The 24,773-nt window shown below is 43.9% G+C and overlaps 1 protein-coding gene and 1 long non-coding RNA gene across 3 annotated transcripts in view; one reads left to right on the top strand and one right to left on the bottom strand.

Moving 5' to 3' along the window:
- Window positions 1–224: 224 nt before the first annotated feature.
- LOC143832995 (uncharacterized) lies at window positions 225–8,549 on the bottom strand. Its single transcript, XR_013229477.1, has 3 exons — window positions 8,142–8,549; window positions 2,352–2,588; window positions 225–509 (listed from the first exon to the last, which is right to left on the bottom strand). It is a non-coding gene; the product is annotated as an uncharacterized LOC143832995 (long non-coding RNA).
- SLC38A10 (solute carrier family 38 member 10) overlaps window positions 8,534–24,773 on the top strand; it is a 90,143-nt gene continuing 73,903 nt past the window's right edge. The window contains exon 1 of one of the 2 annotated variants that reach the window (XM_077328249.1): window positions 8,534–8,832. In XM_077328249.1, coding sequence (XP_077184364.1) covers window positions 8,728–8,832 — 105 coding nt within the window. In that variant the 5' untranslated portion in view covers window positions 8,534–8,727. The remainder of the gene's footprint in view (window positions 8,833–24,773) is intronic. The other variant, XM_077328248.1, reaches the window with a different exon arrangement.

The raw sequence follows: 24,773 nt of genomic DNA, 5'->3' as shown, positions 1-24,773 counted from the left end.
CCTTCTCCTGTGTATCATGCATCAAATGTACAATGAAAAAATAGTTCTGCTTTTCTTCACATGAAGCTCTGACATGTGCATCAAAATGGGTATAAATGAAAAGTTAATGTGACCTAGAAATATTGTCATTGTAAAATTAGCTAAATGTGCCATTAACCAGATCATGGAGTGCAATCACATGTGTGCCATATCAGCATAACAATAGTAATAGCTGTTGGGTAAGTACAGACTAGACATAAATGCCCAAGTAAACCCTGAGCTTTGTACAATGTTAGAAAAATGTTTCTTTTTTTTTGAGAATTGGATTTTCATGTAAGATTTATGTGAAAATATCTTCCGTTTCTGCCCCAGTTCCCTGGGCACTTTTCCTCCTCCACCTCTCCCCCAGCCTCTCCTTCCTCAGCTGTTGCACTGGGAGTGGGTCAGCCTCTTCCCCTGGGTGGGCAGAGCGGTGCAATAGCGATGAAGTTGCAGCTGCTGTTGCTGGCAGCGCTGCTGCATGGAGTGCCCTGGCCAGATACAAGAAGAAGAGTTGGTTCTCAATCATAGAATAAGGACTTCATGGGTCATCTAGTCTAACCCCCTGCACTATGCAGGACACTCACATCCCAATCGCTCATCCACTGCAACCTGCCACCCCTTTGCCTTCACAGAATCAGCCTCCTGCTTCCCTCTACAGAATCCTACTCCCTTCGGCCTAGCCAAAGGACCTCTGTCTTGGAGAGGTTAAGTTTTAGGATGCTCCTCCTGATCCATCCAGCCACTGCTTCCAAACACCTGGTGAATCTTTCTGGGGGGAGATCCGGTCGGCCATCCATTGAGAGACAGAGCTGGGTATCATCAACGTACTGATGACACCCAAGCCCATAACTCTGTACCAGCTGGGCCAGAGGACAGATATAGATGGTAAATAACGTAGGGGAGAGCACCGCTCCCTGTGGCACCCCACACGAGAGTGCAAAGGAGTCGGATAACTCCTCCCCCACAGCAACCCTCTTTGACCTGTTCTCTAGAAAGGAGGTTATCTGCTTAGAATTCTGTAACTACTGGTCTCGGCTTACTTGTGGATATTGCGTTCATTCCAGTGGAAGTAATTTATTTACTTTTTAAATTTATTATATTTATATACTGCTCTCCCTGGGAGCTCAGGGCGGTTAACATAAGAACAAACAACAATACATAAAACAATCTATAAACATGTGAATAACTTTACAATAATAACTAATGGTTGTAACCATATAACAATGTAACAGTATAAACAATATAGACATACAACAGTGCAACAATACAAACAGGTCCAGAGCATGTTGGTGGAATTCTGAGGGGGGGGGCAAGGGGGGCAGGGGCCTTTCAGTCGCTGTTGATTACGTCTGGTCTCAACCAAATGCCTGGCGGAAGAGCTCCTTTTCGCAGGCCCTGCGGAACTGGTTAAGCTTATATAATCTTATTGCCTCTTATAGGAGGGGGGCAGCTTGATCTGTTCTGTAGTTAATTAGACCCAACAAAATGCTTGGTGGAAGAGCTCCATTTTGCAGGCTCTTTGGAACTGCAAAAATTCCTGAAGGGCCCGCAATTCCTCTGGAAGCTCATTCCATCAGGTTGGGGCCAGGACCAAAAAAGGCCCTGGCCCTGGTTGAGACATCTTGGGGGCCAGGAATATTTGAACTGGCAGAGCGCAAAGCTCTACAGGGGGTATAGTCAGTTAGGCAGTCCCTCAGGTATCTGGGGCCCAGGCCGTGGAAGGCCTTGAACTTGATCCAGAATTCAACTGGGAGCCTGAGGACAGGCTGGATATGGGGTCTCCATGACATTCTAGTGAGTACACTCACTACTATATTTTGGATCAGTTGCAGTCTCTGGATCAAAGAAAGGGCAGGCCCACATGGAGCGAGGTATAGTAATCCAACCTGGAGGTGACTGTCACATGGATCACTGTGGCTAGGTGCTCCAGGGGCAGGTACTTTAGCTTGGCAAAGGTGGTAAAATGCCAGCTGCACTACTCTGGTAACTCATAGAGTTGGAAGGGATCTCCAGGGTCTTTTAGTCCAACCCCCTGCACAATGCAGGAACTCACAACTATCTGTCTACCTACAGAGATGCCAATTTCATACCAAATAATCCCCCAACAAAAATCTCCAAAAACAGCCTGGTCTAGAGGAAATTCACCTACCAACCCACCGTAGTGATCAGCTGTTCCCTGGATATGCAAGGAAGGGCCACAAGAGACAAACTCTGGCACATCCCTTCCTGCCCACCCACTCACAATCTGCCTAAGTTAATAAAATCTGCATTTCTATCAGATGATTATCTAGCCTCTGCTTAAAAACATCCAAAGAAAGAGAACCTCCTACCTCCCAAGGAAGCCTTTTCCACTGAGGAATCGCTCCTAAGTAGATCACCTCTGGTTGCAAAAAAAGAGCACTTGCTTTTCTTAAGGTGCAGCACTACCACCTTCATTTTGTTTAAAACTTCAGCAAAATTTTGTAAATGTTCATGTGTTGTGGTTCCAGTGACTAATATGTCACCCAAAAAAGCTACTACATGAGGAATTCCTTGAAGTAATTCTTCCATGGTCTTCTGAAAGATTGCTGGGGCAGAAGAAATGCCAAAAGGTAAATGATTATACTTGAATAGACCTTTCTGCATATTTACTGTAATAGTCTTTCGATACTTCATCCAGCACAAGGATGTTGATAAACATGATCTATGTCTAATTTGGTAAACAGTTGACCTCTGACCAATATTGCAAAAGGATCTTCTATTTGGGGGGGTAGGGTATTTTTCCAACTATGCCACCCTGTTGATAATTTGTAATCCCCACATTTGTGCAAAGAGCCATCTGGTTTTAATATGGGCAGAATTGGAGCTACCCATTCTGAAAACTTTACAGTTTCAATAATACCAACTTTTAATAATCTTTTGAATTCCATTTAAACTTTTGGTCTCATTGCAAAAGGAACAGACCAGGGCTTAAAATAATATGGTGTACAGTTTGGCCTCACATATATTCTTGCCATCAAACGCTTCATAGCACCTAACTCTTCCTTGAAAACTTCCTGGTGTCTTGCTAACTTATCTTCCAAAAGAAAACCTACCCTCCAAGTTGAAAATATGAAAGTGCTCATCAAAATTTAAATCCAAAGGGAGGTGGGGCAAGATGGCGGACTATTAGGACAGCTAAAAGGCTTCCTCTGAACTGGGTGTGTGATCAGTAACCAGCAGGAGAGGGGGAATCATAAAAGATTCCCTCATACTTACTCTGACAGCTCCCTCGGGGGCATCAGAGGCCAGAATACTGATCCATGAAGGCAGGACAGCATCCCTGCCTTCAAGGTCCCCCAAGTGTTCAGACCAAGGCAATGCCCACGTGCGATCTCTCACATTTTGGTTCTTTTTCATCTCTTTTATTTCTTTTATATTATTTTTACATCATCTCAGATGTAGAAAGGCGCTCCAGATGCAAGCATTTTTGGAGGGGTAAGCTACTTTTGTGAAGAACGAGACTTGGTGAAGCACACCACCCTATGATTCTTTAGGATGCTTTGGGCTGATCCTGCATTGAGCAGGGAGTTGGACTAGATGGCCTGTATGGCCCCTTCCAACTCTCTGATTCTCTGATTCTGTGAATAAAGCACCATTTATCTGAACTCACAGCTTGTCTATGAAGTGAGCCGTGGTAGTTTGAAGTCAGGGAGTTTGAGTGACTTGACAGATGTATAATCCTCTTTGGGAAGTGGATTGTTTTCTTTCTTGGAGATTTGAAGATATTGCTCAATACTTGATATTGTTCAATCACAAGACTTCCACCAGACTTTTGAATGAGAATCAGAAGTACGCATAGAGTGGGATTGCTAGTGCAGTAGTTGCCATAGAAAATTTGAATGTGGGACAGGGGATCAGGTAGTGCAAGATTGGGGTGCCTTTTAAACTTTTGCCAGATGTTTGGATTACAAATTGGGGGAATCAGGTGCTTCTAAGCCATTGGGATCAGAAACAACAATTGACCAACAGTAGAACACTAGGACACTAGAAAAACTTGCTAGAAAAATCATTTATGCTCAGTACGGTCAGCAGTAAAAGGAAACATTGTCACCAAAGGATCCGCTGGCTTGACACAATCAAAGCCGATACAGGGATGACCACGAACCACCTAAATAAGCAGTCAGAGACAGGGGCGCATGGCGGAGACTTTCCTACAGAATCGCCAAGGGTCGGACCCGACTGAACGGATTACATCATCATCCTTGGTATTTTCAATGGAACAAGACAGGCGTCTGGATTAAATCAGCATAGAACAGTTTAAAAGAACTCGTTGAGGATGGCACTCTCAACTATCAGACAGGGACAGATAAGAATTGCACTTAGGAACCATTAAGCATACAATATAAACCCTAAACAATTGAATCCAAGGTGTTGAAAGGTTTTAATTCTCACTTCCTCTCTCCTTGTTTTTTTAATAGCTTTTATACTCTTGGTGTAGTGATTAAGAGTGGCAGATTCTAATCTGGTGAGCCAGGTTTGATTCCACACTCCTCCACATGCAGCCAGCTGGGTGACCTTGGGCTCATCACAGCCCTGATAGTACTGTTCTTACAGCAGTAACATCAGGGCTCTCTCAGCTCCACCCACATCACAGGGTGCCTGTTGTGGGGAGAGAAAGAGAAGGCATTTGTAAGCTGCGTTGAGACTCCTGGAAGAGAAAAGCTACATATAAAGCCAATTCTTGTTCTTCTTCTCTAATATTTAAAGAATAATTAATCCTTTGAAACTGAGGTTTCTGAACTGATTGGTTGTTTGAACAGTAATTTGTGTATTTCCTGCAAAGCTTTTGAAGGGCAAATTAATGAATTTGAAGCTTTTGGTTGTTAAGAATTTTTAGACTTGATTTTATATACGATTTTCACATATCTAGTAGCATTTGGTATATAGTCTTGAATGAATTCTGACTATTGAACACCATTTATACTACTATTTTTTTAAAGGTAAGGAATTAATGTCCAACTTTAAAACATGCTATTTCAAAAGGTCTTGGACATTTAAGGAAGCACAAACAAGAAATACCACCTAAACTAAGAAATAAAAAAGAGGGGGAGAAGAAGAAGACAATGAAAAAGTGGCAATTTTACACGGTATCAGTAAGCTAAATAAAGAACTCTGCAGTACAAAAGATGATTTGACCAAGAAATAAAATAAATTTTAGAATGCAAGAAGAAATTGTTGGCCAGTATTGCAGATCTGAAGAAAAGTGTGATGCTAAAGTTAAATAAATTGTTCAGATATAAGCTCAACTCAAAGAAAAATTCAAGAAGTTTAAAAAGTACAAGAAAGGCAGGATACTACTGACAAGAGGCTTGACAATAGTGAGAACAGTGGAACTGACAGGTTCAAAGAAGGGACCACAACCTCAGATTTTCCAGGGTGCTTGACAATTTTGGAAAGAAGGTCATGGAGCAAGAATTTAAGAAATCAATAAAAATATTTACAATGAGAGGAAGAAATTGGAATTGAAAAGATCTTCAGAGTGAACTAAGGTGGCTGTTAGGATGAAACAATCAAGAGATATTTGACAATAAGAAAATCAGAGACTCCATTTTGTGTAAAAATATTGAGGCAGCCCTTCAGTTTCAAGGATAAGAAGCAAATATTTTCAAAGATCTGCCTGCCTGCTGTTTTGTTACATAAAATTAGTGATTTTCATTTCCTATATCAAATACTGATACAGAAAGAAATCAGATATTACTGGAAAGTCCTGTTTGCATTTTTTTAAAGATTTTTAAAGACAAAGATTTTTTACAGATTTACTCTAAGCAAGGGATACAGTGATTATAGGAGATTTCAGTGCAGTTCCAGATCCCCTGATGGATAAATCTAAAAGAAAGTGGGAACAAAATTGCCAAAAATCTCATTGGAATATTTGATTCAACTGTCTTTCATTGATGTGCGGAGAGAAATAAATAAAACCAAATCTCAATATACTTGTTTTTCAGCCCGACATCAGTCATACTCACGGACAGTTCAGTGTTGGATTACAAAAGGCATGCTCCCTTGGACTAACTCAATAGAGATCTTACCAAATACATTTGCAGATCATTCACCCTTGGAATTAATTCTCTTCCAACAGAGATCGGGCAGCAGAAGATGGAAAATAAATTAAAGTATCTTGGAGAATCCACAAATTCTAAAATGTTGCCAAAAAGGAACTCAAAGAATTTTTTCAGATTAATATTACCCCTGATGATAATAAAATTACTATTTGGGAAGTCAGTAAAGGATTTATGAGTGGTAGATTAATGAGTTACAATGCCTTTCTGAAAAGGAAAGCAAGAGAAAAAATGTAAAATATAACATCATAACTGCAAAATTTAGAAAGACAACATCAGCTAACTCCCACAAGAGCACTTTTAAAGAAAATTAGAGAGTTACGCCTAGAAAGTGATTTATTGGAAACAGAGGATATGAGGGAGGAAATTAGCTTTCTGAAGCAAAACAATTCTGAATTTGCAAACAAACCTGGAAGATGATTAGCTCACAGACTAAGAAAGGAATCTGAAAAAAGACAATCACAATGATGAGAATCAAGGACTTAGAATATCAAAACCCCATCTTTAAGAGAATATACAGTTCAAGAATATTTAGCAAATATTTGACTTCAGAAGTTTTCAGAGGTGCATTCAAAATTTTTAAATCAACAGATTATAACACATGGTGCTATAATATCAATGAACAGAAATAAAGCATGAGGCCTGGATGGGCTATTATCAGAATATTATAAAAAGATGATTCACTTAGCTACAATTCCATCTCAACAAATAATGTACGAAATTGCTGATCAGACTATGACTGATTACCCTGAGTCTTGGAGTCAAGTCTTTTTGTCACTGATACACAAAGATGATGCATATCTAGCAACTCCACAATCATATGGATCAATTTTGCTTTTGAATGTGGATTATAAAATTACCAGTGGATTTGAAAAGGTTTCAACCAAGTAGAAAAGTCATATTAATAAGTTTGTCTGGTAAAATAAAAGACCATGAATTGCATTTAAAGTATTACAGGATGACAAGGAGGGTTAGGCCTTCCTAACATTTATTATCGTGCAGCAGTTTTAACTTGGATAATAGATTGGATCAAAGATCAATTGAAAAGAAGTTTGAAATTTGAAGAAATGGGCATAATCAGTCTGTGATTCACAGGGTGATGCTACAGATTAGGGAAAATGATAGAGGCAAATATTCCCTTCCCCCTCTCTTGAATACTAGGCAATGTCTGCCACCTTCTCTCAAGAATAAGTGCTTAATAAACAGAGAACACAACACACCAGGAAGCACAGCTCCTTTTAATTTTTTCCCCAAGTAGCCTTTGTTAAAACAATCACAGAACTACATAACATTTGGCCTTTTTAAGAAAAGTAGGATCTTTTTACTTTTTAAGAAAAGTAAGATCAAGGTCACACACCAATGCCACACAGTGGTCAGAAGGGTTGGGTGTTGGCTCCATCCTCTAATCTGATTCTATTCATTTTGTGCTGGTACCTGCCCAGTGGTATTTTTACTGGTTGCTAATTTTTATTCAGAGCTATTCTGATGTGATGCCTAGTTTCTTGGATTGCCTAATACCTCCTTATGCCTACTCAGCAAGGGTCAATTTTATTGCTTATTAAATAGGGGCCTCTTTTCCTACCTCAGAAATGTGGGACATGGGGTAAGAGGTACAATCTTTCTAATTTCATCCCAACTGGTTGATGGGAAAGTCACACTAGCCTCATTCACTAGCTCAGTTCACATAGTGATCATGCATCCTATCTATTTGGATATACACCTTCTAAAAAAGAGCCAATGGGCATGAATTAGTTGATGAGCCAAAATTCAGAACAAACTCGGCTCAGTTCATAGCCCCTGAACCAATGTTTGGAGTAGGTGCCTTCCCTGAACATTTACCGGACTTCTGTCAGGTTGGCCACTGCACTGGGTACAGGTTCACCTGTCGGCTGTTCCGTCTAAATGGCTGTGAGCCATTGAACCCTCTCCTTTCAAGTGGCTTGCAGCCATCACACCCTAACAGCTGAAATAGAAGCCAGCTGATATGCCTTGGCTCCCGTTGTATCCTATGGGCGTTGAGAGAGCTCATTTCCTACATACGGAGAAAGGCAGGAGCTCGTGCTCAGGCTCTCTTCCAAGTTGCGCGGTTCCTGCGTCCTCTCCCTAGATCTGTGTGGCGGGGGAGGTGTCGCCTGTGGACTCCAGGAGCACAGCGAAGGCATATTGCGCGCGCTCAGAGGCTCCCTTCCTTGACGAGAATCTCCGACAGTCCATTCCTGCCGCTACAAAGACATCCTGCCGCTAGATGAATTAGGGCGCCACAGCGCAGTAACAGATTTCTGGGTAAAAAAGCCGCGACGCCACCGAAATAACCGACGGCGGTGACGTTGCCACGTCCTGGCAGCCGGGCGTCCTTCGGGTTTCCATGGTTACCGCGCTCGCTCCTTTCCTCCGGGTTCGTTCAGAGCTTCGTCGTCTTCGTGTCGCTCTAGGCCACGTGTGCTCTGTGGTTTCGCATCCCGGAAGCGCCAACAAACCAGGGGAAGTAAGAACGGTGAGCGACGTGTGTCGTTCGAGCCGGCCTGGAAGGGAGTTTGCCCGTCATAACGGCCCCCCCTCCGGCAGCTCCCCTCCCTACGGTGCCCACCCCCTGACTGCCCGCGAATAGGCCCCGTCCCCCCCGGCCATGGCTTCCTCCTCGACTTCGGGGTCCAACTGGGGCCTCATCATGAATATCGTGAACAGCATCGTCGGGGTCAGCGTGCTGACGATGCCGTTCTGCTTTCGACAGGTTCGTCTAGTTTTGCGAGCGAGGCCTTTTCAAGTGCCCCCTTCCTCTCGGCGACTGGTTGGCGCTATTCAGATTTGTTACACTGTGTGTGTGTGTGTGTGTGTGTGAGGGGGGAAGGGTTGTCCTGTCCCCCCACCGGTGTCTGGGTAGGAATCTCTATAAGGCAGAAGTTCCATAGGGTAATTTGATAAATTCACCCAGGCTTGGAATGCTGTACTTTTTATAAATATGTCTGACTTTTACGATGGTAGCTTCAGAAGTTCAGTTGGATAGCAAGGAGAGAATCCTACAGGTGTGCTGCGATCAGGAGACAGAGATTAGTTTTTACTGGGGTGGCAGCTTTGTTGACTGCTCGACAAAGGAGTTGCTGCCTCTCAAAGTTTTATCTTTGAGGAGTACTTAGCCCTTTCTACCACATTTCCAATGCCAGTTGATTCATGTTATCATGCCAGCCCTTTATTGGTTATGCTTCTTTTATTTCCGTAGCGTAAACGCATGCTTTGCTTGCAGGTCCTAGGTTCAGCTATTTATTTGGGTTTTTAAAAAATGCTGATATATTGTATTTCTACTAATTGAATCCAAAGCTTTGAAAAAAACCCACTAATATTTACTCTAATATTGTACTCCCTCATTCTCTTTTACTTTGAAGGACATGTTTTTAAGACAAGCCAGTTTTAGACCCATTCAAGCTTAGGCAAGTATTCTGCTACAAGCATTAATGATTATTGCTTTTCAGAGCATGTTATACAAGATATAGGCTTAATTTTTATGGCATGACCTTGGTTTTACCCTTAATTTAGGAGTGTTTTGGTGATTTCTATGACCAAGAGTTGTAGCTTGATCTTTTTGTCTTGATTTCTGAATTTATTGTTTTGCCTTATTTATTTATTACATTTATATACTGCCCTCCCCTAATGCTCAGGGCGGTTTACATGAAATGTAAATAAGAAAATAAATAAAACTCAGTGATTATAGCAAATGAAAGGCAACAGTATAAAGAGAGAAAGAGAGAAAGAAAGACATTGTAACAGTCTAACAGACCATGTGGCTGGTCAGTTCAGTTGTTATAGGTTCAAGGGAGGGTGGTTCAGTGGCCCAGTAGATGCTGTTTAGCTTCGGTCGATATCAACCAGATGCCTGGTGGAGGAGCTCCCTTTTGCAGTCTCTACAGAACTGTTTTAGTTCCATTAGGACCCTGATCTCTGGAAGCTTGTTCCACCAGGTGGAGGCCAGAACAGAGAAGGTTGAGGATAAGCAGACTTCCTTGGGGCCAGGAATCACCAGTTGGTTGGAGGTGGTGGAGTGCAGAGCTCTTCGAGGGGCGTAGGCAGAGAGGTGATCCCTCAGGTATACTGGGCCCAAACTGCGTATGGCCTTGAAGGTAATTACCAAAATCTTAAGTCTGATCCAGAATTCAACTGTTAATCAGTGCAGCTGGTTAGGGTTGGGCACTTTGGGATCCAAAGTGGCCACTCGTGCCCGAAGTAGCCAGCGCCACATCGTGGGGGAGGCATGGGTGTCAATGTGCCAGTTGGTGCGTTGACACCCGTGCCTCCCACCCGCAATGTGGTGCTGGCTGCTTAGGCCGCTGAAGTGCCCAACCCTATCCATGGTGTGGCTGTGAGGATTCTAGCCGCTGCGTTCTGGTTAGCTATATGGTTCACTTCAAAATGTTTGCCTTACAGCAATGATGTCATCAAGCGTATTATAGTCAGAAAAAGTGTTGCTTTGTCAGCCCCAAAGTCTGGTCTTCTAATTTCTCAATTTTTGCATATGTTCTAATCTTGATTGTCCAGATATTCACAACCAGCATTGTGTAGACTAGAATGGCTTGGAAGAGATGGACCATCAAAGTTGCCCTGAGCTCCCTGGAGAAATGCAGGTTAAAAAAGTAATAATACCTCAGAGGTAACCATTTATTGTAGTTTGTAGCTTAGATCAGTGGTCTGCAACCTTCTTCAGGTTGCGAATTGGTGGCGACGGGGAGGGCGATTGCCCGGCTGCGCATGCCTGCTCATGTGTGCATGGGCGGCCGGGTCACACATGCGCGGCCGCAAGCTCGCATGCGTGGGAGTGCAGCGCATGCATATTTGCAGCTGTGCATGGCGCAAATGCGCGTGCGCATTGCACTTCTGTGGCCCTGATTCCCTCTCCCCACCCTCCCACAAAAAGAAGCTTGCCGGGCCACTTTTGCAGCTGATTTGCTTGCGGCCTGGGAAGTTTCTTACGGGGGGGTGGGGAGAGGGAGCCGCGGTCTGGTGCCAGGGCCTTCGCGGCCCGACATCGGGCCGCAGCCCGGTGGTTGGGGACCACCGGCTTAGATGTTGGACTTTATGCTACAGTCCAATCAAACCTGTTTGATCGGCACAGAAGCTGTCACATGATTAAGCAATCTGCAGGAATTATGATGAGAAGGCTCCTCTATTGGAAAGCAGCAAAAAATGTTCTTTGCTACCTCTCAGTTAATGTCATCTTATATTTCTGTGAGAGATGTGATAATCCTTGTTTCTTATCTTTTGCCCCCCACCCCTGGATATGTAGAAGGTTCCAGAGGGCAGAACCTAATAGAAGGGGAACATGGGAACAGGTGTGCAATTTATCGCCTAGAACTACATCATACCTTTAAAAATTAGCAGATATGAACCATCTTGCTCCACTGCTTGCCCTTCTTGGGGTCTCTACAAAATTAAACATATAATGCTTTCTTATGGTATAGGCCCCATACTATAGGGTATGATGTGAGTATACATGTGTGCTCATGTTTTCATTAGTGGTACCAAAACACGTATAAATATACTCTGTGGAACTCTGAAATCCCTGTGAGAAATAAGTGGCCATAAGAAGCAGTTTTCTAAATTGACAATTTTGTTATAAAGCCACATTTGTTACGTGCTGTTCAATTTTTACATCAGCCTTTTTGTGTTCTAATGATGTACACTTCACCTTGCATATAAGAACCAACTCTTCTTTTTCTTGCAAGCATTAACTGAATTGCAAAGCATCTTGCTAAACTAAAGGAATCCTAGAAATGCAGCTTAGGGTTTAAGTGTTAGTCCCATATCTTTTATTTAGAAGCTGGATAGCCTTTGCTGAAGCATGTTCTGTTGTTTCTACCTTCTTTTGCCAGCTTTGCGGTGATCCATCAGCCAAGAGCTTGCAGTGGTTGGCCTTTGAAGCAGACTGACCTTAGTGATGTTTGCTTTCTTTCAACATTTTATCATTGGCTTATCTTCTGCTGTCTACCCATAACACCTTCCTGTTTTTATTAATGTTCTTCTAACTTGCAGCTTACTTTTACCCCAAATAATTTGATTTGTATGTGCAGTAATATAAAGGGTCAGCTGTAGAACAGTGGTAAATAATTTGCCTAATAATGGACAATATTGGAAACTTTTGTCAAATATTCAAGGTAATATCTGCTGCTATGAGCAGCTAGAACATTGCAGTTTTCCTAATGAAAACTGGGATTCTCTGAATTCTTGCAAGAACCCACAGGATTCAAACTGAGTCTTTGCTGCTGCAGTTGTCTACCCTGATCTGTTGCTGGCTTACTAATGGATTCAAAATCCTTGTAGATAAATTGTTTTAACAATGATTTATAGACTGTGACACATTGAGAACAGCAGAATTACCGCAGCATGACTTCTGATAGAACTTACTTTTGAGAAAGACATTTTTTGTTATTATCAGTCTTCAACTTATATACCGTATTTACTCAGCTGCAGTGCTCACTGAAAGATAGCCCAGTATAACTTTAAGGAATACTTGAAATTTTGGCAGAAGATTCCATCCAATTAAAATTGTTGTATCAGGAGGTTCCAGCCAATAAAGCTGTTGAGCTGTTTGTTAAATGTTCAGTCTTTCCCCCTACAGATGGTATTAGCATGTAGCAAAGCAAAACACTTGAGTCATTTAAGTAGGTTCTCTGACAGATGGCACTGTGATGCAGTTATATTTTTCACATGTAGGTAGAACCTACATCAAGATATCCTTGATGGAATATTTGACTGTGGTCAAATAATAAACATATTCTATGATCAGACAATATCAACTGACAAGTCATTTGAATGGCTTGCCAACTTGAGTGCTTGACATTTTCATTCTTATTAAGTCTCTCCTGTTTGTCTGAATATCTGTTCCATTTAATATTTCTGGTAAGGCCTTGGAAGAGGAGCATGTCTCATGGCTTAAGTGCCACTCAGCACTTAATACCCACTCAGGGTGGCTATCCCACCCCTGAGTGCCTCCTCCTCCAACCAGCTTGCCTGTCTGTCCAGCGGCCAGCCAATCGCCTTCCATCCCCCACCCCTGATCACCCCCTCCTCCTTCCACTTCCCTCTGAGGCTTGGAGGCTGCAGCTCCTTGCCATGTGAGAGCTGCCTCTGCTGGTGAGTTTCTTAACAACTGTCTCCAGCCTTTCCGGGTCCTGGGGAGGAAGGGGAGACTGTCTGCAGAGTTCTTCCATTCCACCCCCCTAATCTAACGCCTGTTGTATTCCTGAATGCAACGGGCTTGGCCCCCAGTCAAATACGTTCTGCAGTATTTCAAGGCATACATTAACCTGGAAGGCCAGTCTGAGAAATGATCTATAGTCCCTCCTCCACCACCATCTTCCCTGGATGTATGGCAGATAGGAGGTAGATTGAGTGTGGGTTGTGGAGGGTGGAGATAGTTTTTAATTTTATTGTTAATGTTGAATTTTATCGTTATGAAGTATTACTGTTGTGAGCCACGGCAAGTTGGCTGACCAGGAACGGCAGCATATAAATTTAACAAATTCAAATTTAAAAATAAAATTAATTGTTGGACAGAAGAAAATGGCGATTTTTAGGGTAAAATTTGTCAGCATTTCTTTGGGACTGATTCACCTACTGGAGTATGTAAACTGGAATATTCCCAGAGGGGCTGAAGGAGGCAGTGGTACAGCTTCTGCTAAAGAAATTATCTCTGGACCCACAGGGGCCAGACAACCATTGCCCCGTCTTGCACCTGGCACATTCCCTTTCTGGGGAAGGTGGTGTAAAGTGCTGTCACACTCCAACTGTCTGTATTCCAGCATTCCTGGAGGAAGCTTCGGTCCTTGATCTAGTCCAGTTGGACTTCCAGCCTGGCCGTGGGTTTGAGACAATACTGGTCACCCTCATGGACGACCTCTACTGCCAGCTGGATTAAGGCAGGTCAGCACTGCTAATACTACTGAACTTCTCGGCAGTGTTCAACACAATAGATCACAAGCTACTAGCTCACTGCCTTGCTGATGCTGGGATACTTGGGAGAGCCCTTCAGTGGCTTTTCTCTGGGGTCGTGGACAGAAGGTAGCAATTGGAGAAAACCAGTCACATTGCTGGCAACACTCATGTGGGATACTGCAAGGAGCAGTTCTCTCCCCAATCCTATACCTTTTTGTGGCCTCTTGCCCAACTGATACGGAGGTTTGGACCAGGATGTCATTAACACGCTGATGACATCCAGCTTTTCCTCATGATGAATGGCTACTCTGACTCACCCCCAGACCCATTAGCCAGATGTATGGAAGCAGTGATGAGCTGGCTCAAGTAGAGCTGTCTGAAATGAAATCCTTCAAAGACAGAGGTCCTTTGGTTTGGTTGGAAAGGTACAGGCAAGGAAGCACGACTCCCTACCTGGATGTGGTGCAAATATAAATTGCACACTCACCCAGGAACCTAGGTGCGATCTTTGACACCTCCCTCTCCATGGAAGAACAGGTCACAAGAGTAGCTCAGCTGGTGTTCTTCCATCTGCGTTAGAATAAGCTACCAGAGCCATACTTGGTCACAGAACACTTAGCCACAGTGATCCAAGTGACAGTTACCTCTAGTCTGGATTTCTGCAACCTGCTCTATGTGGGCCTACCTACCATTATCCCAGATCCAGAAACTTCAGCTGGTACAGAATGCAGTGGTCAGGGTTCTTACAAGAACACTTGGAGGGCCCACATCCAGCCAGCTACCAGATCAAGCTTAAGGTTCTGGTAATCACCTTCAAGACCATATGCACTCTGGGCCCTGAGTACCTGAGAAACCACCTCTCTACCTACACCCCCCTCCTCCAAGAGCTCCACTAACATCAACAAGCTGGTGATCCTGGACCCCAGGGAGGCTTGTCGGCCCTTGACCAGAGCCAGAGTTTTCTCTGCCCTGGCCCCTGCCTGGCGGAATAAGCTCCCAGACTACATCAAGGCCCTGCCAGAACTAAAACAGTTCTGCAGAGCCTACAAAATGGAGCTCTTCTACTAGGCCTTTGGTCAAGGCAAGTGAACCAACCAGAACCCAGAGGCCGCTCCCGCCATTACTTCACCCACTGAAAAAGAACTGAACCCACAGGGCAGTAAAACTCGAATGTCCAGTGTTGAACTTTAAATTGTTTTGACCCCTGACATAACCTCATTTTAAAAATGTTATATACTCAAATTAGGCTGTTATTGTATTATGAAAATTTCAGTGTAAACCATCCTGAGCTTGCATGGGAGGGCAGTATATAAATAACATATAATAAATAAAATAAACATCTTGTAGTCCGTGATAGGTTTTAAGATAAAATACCTACATTGGGGTATGTTCTTTTTCCAGAATAATGATGATGATATTATCCATTCAGTCATGCCTGACTCTTGGCGATCTTATGGTTCAGCTGAATTCATGACTTCTGTTCAGAATATGAACAGTAATAAACTCCATTTATATCCCACCTCCCTTCCCCACTGACATATTTTAAAATTAATAAGCAAAATGCAAATAAATGTTAAGGCAAGAATGGAAACGTATACAATGTGGAGCCATAATGAGCCTAAGAAATGGAAATTGCTGAAATAATATATCAAGCAACAGTGAATTTGTAATAAACACATTATAGTGTAATGGCATCAAGGAATTATAACTTCTTGCTCTGAGGATGTGGTTATATTGACATGGGTGATTTACATCTGTCCATCAAGGAGGCAGAACTAAAATTCTTCCAGGCTTTCTGTCTCCTGTGCAGAGTTCCCTACTTTCCTCAGTTTATTTCCTGTTTTATTAAGGAGAGCAGGTTTTTGTAGGAGCTGCTCAGCAGTGTTCCTACAGCTCAGCAGAAGGTATCTAACACTCCTCTTTTTAATACCTACTACTTCTCATTTCTTTATACTTCAATTCCTTCTTTGGCTTACTCTCCCCCCACCCTGCCCTGAAGGTAGAATGGCTCAGGCAATAGATTATGAGAGTCTGTCGATTACTCCTGATAAGCTGACTTCATTTGAAGAAAATCTCTTTATTGAAAGGAAAATGAACTTAATATCATGGAGTACTTGCTAAAACCAAAGAGCCTAACTAACAAGGTCCTTATCTACACTTTGCCCTCACCTCCACCCTGATGCCCAAAGGTTTATGCCCAAGGATCCCTTGTTGACAAAATGAACTGTCTTCTGGCATCTCTGTTGGCACTCAAGGTCCCTGGGGAGAGATAGCAGCTCCCAAATTTAGCACAGTGTGAGTAGGGAGCCTAGACTCCAGGTTTCTTATATTCATACCTACCCCAGATAATAACCAGGACCTGACCTGAGGTGACTAGGCTACAGATCAAAGGGCTATATAAGATTCATGCATAGATAACAGACCAAGACATGTGAATAGCAGGTACCAGGCTATATGGCAAAACCATGAATCATGGTTTTGATATAGATAACACAGGGGACTTCTACAAAGCCTCAGACAGCTTCATTTTCATGGAGGCTCCCTTGTCCACTCAAAAATGAGAGGAGAGGACTACTCACTGGCACAGGCCTGCCGAAGAATATCTTAAGAGCAGACAAGCAGAAGCAGCATTGCATGAGTGGTGCACGATTCAACCATTCCTTGGAGGGTGCCTCAACATCAGCAGCCAATTCAGGTGAGAAGGTCCTCCGTGCCAATAAGGATGGTGGATGCTTGACTCATGACTGCAGCAGAGCTGTCAGGGAGACGGAGAAACACCATAGAGCAAGATAGAGATGCCTTCCACCCTAGTCCCCATTTTCTGGATGCCTCCTAGAGGTCACAAGCTGGCTTTGCCATACAATGTTGGAGGAAGTCTGGTCCCTGAAAAAGCTGGTGGTGGCATTTTCCCCATGAAGGAGATGGAAAATATATTGTTTCTCCCCCAACCCCCTTTCCTATGGATTATTTAGGTGAGGAAATACAAGGGTTCCTGAGACAGGAGGCAGTGTTCAGTCCTGGCTGCCCAAGTCAGCACAAAAAACAATAATAGCACTACACAAACTTCACACTTCTCAAGGTGACTCAGTCCCCTCCTACTGGGATTCAGGGGAGTCAAACAGTTCTTCCAATAAGGAAAGAAGGGGAAATGCGTGAGCAGGCGATAATAGTGCTAGAGCAACCCAAATGTCTCTAACCAAGAGGACTACAAGGAGCTATTAGCCAAGACACTGAATTCCCAGAGTCCCCAGAAGCTTAGGAAGAAGAGACCAATTCTGCAGCCTAATCCAAAGGAAACAGCGACCCCCCCCCCAATTGCCTAGTATGGGGAAAATGTACTGTGGTTTCCATAATTATTTAAGAACCAAATAAAAGAGGACTGGGTAAACTCAGAACTTGGGGCTGGTTTGTTTATTTATTTGATTTCTATACCGCCTTCCCGTACGGTGCACCAAAAAAGTGTTATTCATTGTCTAACCACACTATAGATCTCTTACAGTTCCTATTGTAGCTCTTCTCTCAGGGGGCATGGTTACTAAAGATGGGTGGATCCCTGTGTGATCAGATGGACTGTAAATCGGTTCATACACACAGAAAATCCCATGAAGCCTCAGCCCTTGCAATTAGGTTATCAGTCACATCATCTCTGTTTGTGGGGGCTTCCATTGTTTGGCCTAGGAAGCTAGTTCAGCTAACTATGGTAGAGAACAAAAAGACCAGGAAAGGTGCCACTCAACTCCTTAAACAGTCACATTTATGGCTGATACAACTCTGGACACACTATGCTCCTCCTCCAGTGCTATGGCAGTGACAGTAGTGGCCTGTAGAAGCTTGTGGCTCAGAGCATAGCAAGCTGAATTACCATTCCAGCAGATATTACTGTCCTTTCTGTTTCAGGGAAATAAACTCTTAGAAGGCAGCCTGGATTAGAAGGAAGCTATGCCTAGAGCATACAGGAAAGAGGACAGAAGGTAGAACCCTTCACATTACTTTCAAAGTAAGCATACTCTCTGCTTACCAGATACACCCCATCTTGAACAGACAGGAGAATAGTCAAGGATATTTCTATATATTTTAAAAAACTCTCAGCCCTTTAATTCCAGGAAAGGAAAAAAGCTCTGCAAAGCGTCCTCAGTCATGCCACTTTCTGACCTGCCTGGCTGACAATTTCATTTATCAAATGGTAGATGAACCCACAAGAGGTTCAGCCATACTGGACTTAATACTGACCAACAGGCAAGAGTTGGTGGATGAGGTGAAGGAGGTGGGGACCTTAGGGGGAAGTGACCATGTCCTCATAGAATTCCTTTTGAGATTGGGGGGGGGGCAAAGAAGCTTGTAGCCAGATGCAGATGTTGGATTTTCATAGGGCAAACTTTAATAAATGGGCAAACTTTAACATGATTGTCATACCATGGACGAGAATGCTGGAAGGGAGCATGTGAAGGGTGGACACTACTCAAACAAGAGCTATTGCATGCTCAATCAATGACAATCCCAGAAAGACGAAAACACTGCAGGAGCTCTAAGAAGCCTATTTGGATGAACAGAGAACTTCAAGAGAAACTAAGAAAGAAAAGGGAGATGTTCAGGAAATGGAGGGAAGGACAGAGCTCTAAAGAAGAGTACCTACAGGTTACTAGGCACTGTAGATCAATCATCAGAAAGGCCAAAGCTGAGAGTGAGCTAAGATTGGCCAGGGAAGCCCACTGTAACAAGAAAAGATTTTTCAGTTGTGTGAAGAGCAAACATAAAGTAAAGGAGGCAATAGGCCCACTGTTGGGTGCGGATCGACAAACTCTAATGGAGGATGCAGAGAAAGCAGAAAGGTTCGGCGCCTATTTTACACCTGTTTTTTCCCACAGGTCAAAGTGTTTAGGCACATCTAGAGATGGCAGTAGCCAAAGGATAGTGTCTGGGTGGCAGGTTGACATGGACAGAGAGGTTGTCAAGAGGCATTTAGCTGCACTGGATGAGTTCAAATCCCCTGGGCCGGATCAAATGCACCCGAGAGTGCTCAAAGAACTTTCCGGAGAGCTTACACAACCCTTGTCCATCACTTTTGGGACCTCTTTAAGGACTGGGGATGTCCCGGAGGACTGGAAGAGAGCAAACGTTATTCCGATCTTCAAAAAAGGGAAGAAGGATGACCCGGGAAAATACGGACCAGTGAGTCTGACCTCTGTTGTGGGGAAGATAATGGAGCAGATATTAAAGGGAGTGATCTGCAAACATCTGGAGGACAATTTGGTGATCCAAGGAAGTCAGCATGGATTTGTCTCCAACAGGTCCTGTCAGACCAACCTGGTTTCCTTTTTTGACCAAGTAACAGGTTTGCTGGATTGTGGAAATTCGGTTGATGTCGTTTACTTGGATTTTAGTAAAGCTTTAGATAAGATTCCCCATGATGTTCTGATGGATAAATTGAAGGACTGCAATCTGGATTTTCAGATAGTTAGGTGGATAGGGAATTGGTAAGAGAAACACACTCAAAGAGTTGTTGTCAATGGTGTTTCATCAAACTGGAGGGAGGTGAGTAGTGGGGTACCTCAGGGCTCAGGGCTCGGTCCAGTACTTTTTAACATATTTATTAATGATCTAGATGAGGGGGTGGAGGGACTACTCATCAAGTTTACAGGTGACACCAAATTGGGAGGACTGGCAAATACTCCGGAAAATAGAGACAGAGTTCAACGAGATCTGAACACAATGGCAAAATGGGCAAATGGGAACAAGATGCAATTTAATAAAGATAAGTGTAAAGTTCTGCATCTGGGTCAGAAAAATGAAAAGCATGCCTACTGGATGGGGGATACGCTTCTAGGTAACACTGTGTGTGAACGAGACCTTGAGGTACTTGTGGATTGTAAACTAAACATGAGCAGGCAGTGTGATGCAGTGGTAAAAAAGGCAAATGCCATTTTGGGCTGTATCAACAGGGGCATCACATCAAAATCACAAGATGTCATAGTCCCATTGTATACGGCACTGGTCAGACCACACCTGGAGTACTGTGTGCAGTTCTGGAGGCCTCACTTCAAGAAGGACGTAGATAAAATTGAAAGGGTACAGAGGAGAGTGACGAGGATGATGTAGGGCCAAGGGACCAAGCCCTATGAAGATAGGTTGAGGAACTTGGGAATGTTCAGTCTGGAGAAAAGGAGGTTGAGAGGGGACATATTAGCCCTCTTTAAGTATTTGAAAGGTTGTCATTTGGAGGAGGGCAGGAAAGGACACGCAGTAATGGGTTTAAACTACAAGTACAACGATATAGGCTAGATATGAGGAAAAACTTTTTCACAGTAGTTCAGCAGTGGAATAGGCTGCCTAAGGAGGTGGTGAGCTCCCCCTCACTGGCAGTCTTCAAGCAAAGGTTGGATACACACTTTTCTTGGATGCTTTAGGATGCTTTGGGCTGATCCTGCGTTGAGCAGGGGGTTGGACTAGATGGCCTGTATGGCCCCTTCCAACTCTATGATTCTATGATTCTGATAAAAGAGCATGGCACCAGATACCCAAGTAGGAGGAAGATTAGCTTACTTCCTCCCCCTTCGAGTTGGTCCAACATGGACCAATGGGTAATGGACATAATAAAAATTGTGTGCACAATAGAATTGTAATGTCCTACCAGACAAGTTAAGAGCCTCTTGTGGCGCAGAGTGGTAAGGCAGCGATATGCTGTCTGAATCTGTCTGCCCATGAGGTTGGGAGTTCAATCCCAGCAGCCGGCTCGAGGTTGACTCAGCCTTCCATCCTTCCGAGGTCGGTAAAATGAGTACCCAGCTTGCTGGGGGGTAAACGGTGATGACTGGGGAAGGCACTGGCAAACCACCCCGTATTGAGTCTGCCAAGAAAACGCTAGAGGGCGTCACCCCAAGGGTCAGACATGACTCGGTGCTTGCACAGGGGATACCTTTACCTTTACCTTTACCAGACAAGTTTTCCTATGCTCAAAATCCAAACACAGGGAGAAAACCTGCTGACTATGGAAGCCATTTATCACCTAGTAAACATTGAGGCCACAGAACAGGTTCTTGATTCAGCAATTCTAGATTTAAAGTTCTTAACATACTCATGGTCCACATGCACTTCTGGATAGAGACCCTAAGATCTATCATAGCCCACAAGATTTTATGGCTTCCATAGCCCTCACTGTTGCATAGCTCCTCATTCCCTTTCTTTTATCTCATCACATTTTTCTGAGATTTGCCCACAACAAGATATGCTAGCAATTCAAAGTCCTACCTTTTGGGCTAATTCTGGCTGCATGGGTGTTCTCAAAAATAATATTGACCTTGGTAGCTCTTCTCTATCATTAGGGAATCCATGTTCAAATGCTCCTGGATTACCTACTGATCAGATCTCCAAACCTAGCTCTTCCCTGTCATTAGGGAATCCATGTTAATCTGGTCTTGGATTACCTATGGATCAGATCTCCAAACTTAATAAAAGCACACACAGACAATCTGTTCACTGCTCAATGCCTAACCTGCCTTGGATTCCTTATCAATGGTGCCTGGAGCAATCTAATTTCAGCTTAGCGGATAGAACACCTGGGAATCACATTAGATTTCTCTGTAAATAGTCTGTGCCTGCTAGAGAAGATCCAGAAAATGTCAGGTATGGCAAGACAGCTGATAAATTCCAGGTCATCATCACTAATGATTCTGGCAAGTCTGCAAGGCTTGCCTGCACTCATTTCTTTGGGTGAGATTCTGGCTTCAGTGGTTCCTGAGATATTTTCAGCTTCAGATCCTTAGTTCTTACCTGCCCTCTTTGACTGGGCCTCACATGGGGGACTTCATGATTCAGTTTTGCCAAGGGCAAGGAATTTAAAAAGGCCATCATAATTGAGGTATTTACACATGTCTGTCTGACAGGCTGGGGTGGGGGGTAACCTTTGAGGGAAGACCTGCAGAAGAAAAGTGAAACAGCGTAAAGAAGATGAGGATCAACCATACTGATATCAGAGCAATCAGACTGGCTCCAGTCAGGTTCTGGGAAATGATCAGGAACAATAGTTTCTTAATAAGAACAGACAATATCTTGTTGAAAGCAAGCAGGCTGGTCCAAGTCTTAGAGCCTGCACACAGAGATGGTACGGGACATGTGCTGTTCAGAATGAAACCTTGGGTCTGTATTGGAACATTTTGGCCAGCAAAATATGTTAGTTGACTGGCTATAGATACAGGTGAGCAACAATGACTGATCTATTAAGATGGAGATCGTCCTATAGATTATGAAATGCTTCTGCAACCCAGTTGGGAACATCTTTGGCTCAGACCTTAATTACTCTGTGCCAATGTTCTTTTGGTTTCAAATAGAGGGAACAGAGCAATCAGATATTCTAATGTCCACCTGGCCACCAGACGTATAAGAATTTGCACCTGTTGCTCAAATACCAAAGATGCTGAGGAAACTAAGACAAACACAAAAAAGTAATCCTGAATTTAGGGTTGGGTGCTTTGGCGCCCGAAGCGGCCGTTTGCGCCTATGGCAGCCAGCACCACACCGACGTGCTGATGTGTCGTCCCGTCCCCCCCCTGCGGTACCCAACCATACCTGATCTGCACAGATTTCAGTGGGCCTTTCAGACCCTGGTTTTCAGCATTAGTGATCAATGGAAAATTGTTGGCAGATTCCAGATGGTCTGGAAGGGAAACTTCAGCAAGGGCCACTGTGGCACCCAGAACCAGCATGACTACATCTGACTGCATGGAAATTGAAAGCAAAAGATACTAAAGCCCCAGCTATTATGTAAAGATTGCAACCATAATGCTAAGTTTCAACATCAAGAATGTATGATTCTTCATGGAAGGTGTGTGCGAGGTGGTGCAAATGGAAGCAATTAGACCCATTCTCCCCTGTTACACTACATTCTGGAGTTCTTGCAAATGGTGTCGACTAAAATATGCTACACAGACAAGTAGCAGCTCTGACTACAATGGTCCTGGAGGTCGATGGATGCTCTGTATCTAGACATTCTCACATATCAAGTTTCTCTAAGGAGTAACCCATGGCAACCCTCCAGTTGTCCATAGATTTGCTTCTTGGCAAATATGTGTAATCCTGTCAGCGCATACTCAGTCTCCATTTGAACCTCTGAAAGAAGTTACCCTAAAATGGTTGAAAATGAAGATCCTGTTTCTGACAGCTGTGACCAGCCAGAAGGGCCTCAGAATCAGAAGCTTTATCTACCAAGAAAAGTCTCTTGTGTTTTTCACAAGGGCAGATGATTCTTTGAATGGATTCAACATTCAGTCCAAAGGTCAATACTTGCTTCCACTGTTTCCAGGAAACATCATTGCCTTATTCTGTCCAAAACCATTCCACCCCAAGGAAAAGTATCACATACTAGAGCCTTAAGGACACAACACACAAATCAGATATGTATAGTTAATCCATATCACGAGGATAAAAAGCCTTACATAGAAAGTGAACTATAACTGCTGGTGCAGGGGGACTGGTTTTCCCACATGACATGGGACACAACTGCTTTTGGATGTCCCATCTCAAGCTGCGCTTCCCACCAGAGCAAGAATGGATCTTTGGCACTTAGTGTGAGGATTCCTTCTGCTCTGAGGAAGGGTGGGCATCTTGACCCACCCTGATGTGAATAGGGAAATAATAAGCTGTACTCTCCATGTAATGCCTTCTTATTTTTCTGTTTCCTAAAATATTGGATCCTAAATAGGTCCACTCAGAATCCCATCCAGGTCTATTCAGTGGGGTTTTCTTCCAGGAAACTGTTCTTAGGATTGCAGTTAGTATTTTAGTATAGGAGTTATCAAATTGAGGAAATTAGATGACTTCCCCCAGGAGGGAACCTAGAAGAATTTTAGTCCTGCCTCCTTGATGGACAGATAGGATCCACCAATGTCAGAAGAAGAGGAGTTGGTTCTTATACCCTGCTTTTCACTACCCGAAGGAGTTTTAGATCAGCCTTCCCTTCCTCTCCTCAAAATAAGACACTCTGTGAGGTAAGTGTGGCTGAAAGAGCCCTGAGAGAAACTGCTCTGTGAGAACAGCTCTAACAGGACTATGACTAGCTCAAGGTCTCCTAACTGGCTGCATGTGGAGGAGTGGGGAATCAAACCCGGCTCTCCAGATTAGAAGCCACTACACCAAGCTGGTGCCTGCCCTTCTTTAGAGCAGAAGGAACCCTCATGGTAAGTGCCAATGTTCCTATTTGGGTAGGGAATAATGCATACTAGAACTGCTCTGCATACCACTGTTTCCTTTGGGGATCATGAATTCTTTGCTCCTGATGTATTGTGAGATCCTCGTCCAAGATATAGTGTCTAGATTGCTGGACAAGGATTAAGGAGCTTCAAGTACACATTCCCTGTACAGCAGTGGTCCCCAACCTTTGTATCACCGGGGACCAGTCAATGCTTGACAATTTTACTGAGGCTTGGGGGGGGGGTAGTCTTTTGCCGAGGGACATCGCCGCCGCCTGAGCCCCTGCTCCACTTGCTTTCCTGCTGGCGCCCCTGACTTCCTGCTGCCCGCTGAGAGGCAGTGCCATGCCTGGGGGGAGCTGTAGCCATGGAGGCCGCTGGAGAGCACCAAAGGTGAGTCGTCGGCAGAGTGGCAGGACAGCCCCTGAAGCAGCGGCCGGGGAGAAGGATGAGGAGGAGCTGCAGCCCGGTACCAACTGATCCACGGACCCGTCCCAGTCCTGGTCCCCAGACTGGGGATTGGGGACCACTGCTGTACAGTTTAGTAGGCGACCTTGGACCAATCAGTCTC

Source organism: Paroedura picta, chromosome 3 (genome assembly GCF_049243985.1).
Source record: "Paroedura picta isolate Pp20150507F chromosome 3, Ppicta_v3.0, whole genome shotgun sequence".
NCBI classification, from domain to species: Eukaryota; Metazoa; Chordata; class Lepidosauria; order Squamata; family Gekkonidae; genus Paroedura; species Paroedura picta.
Note: the sequence above shows the minus strand (reverse complement) of the source record. Positions and strands in the feature narration are given on the sequence as shown.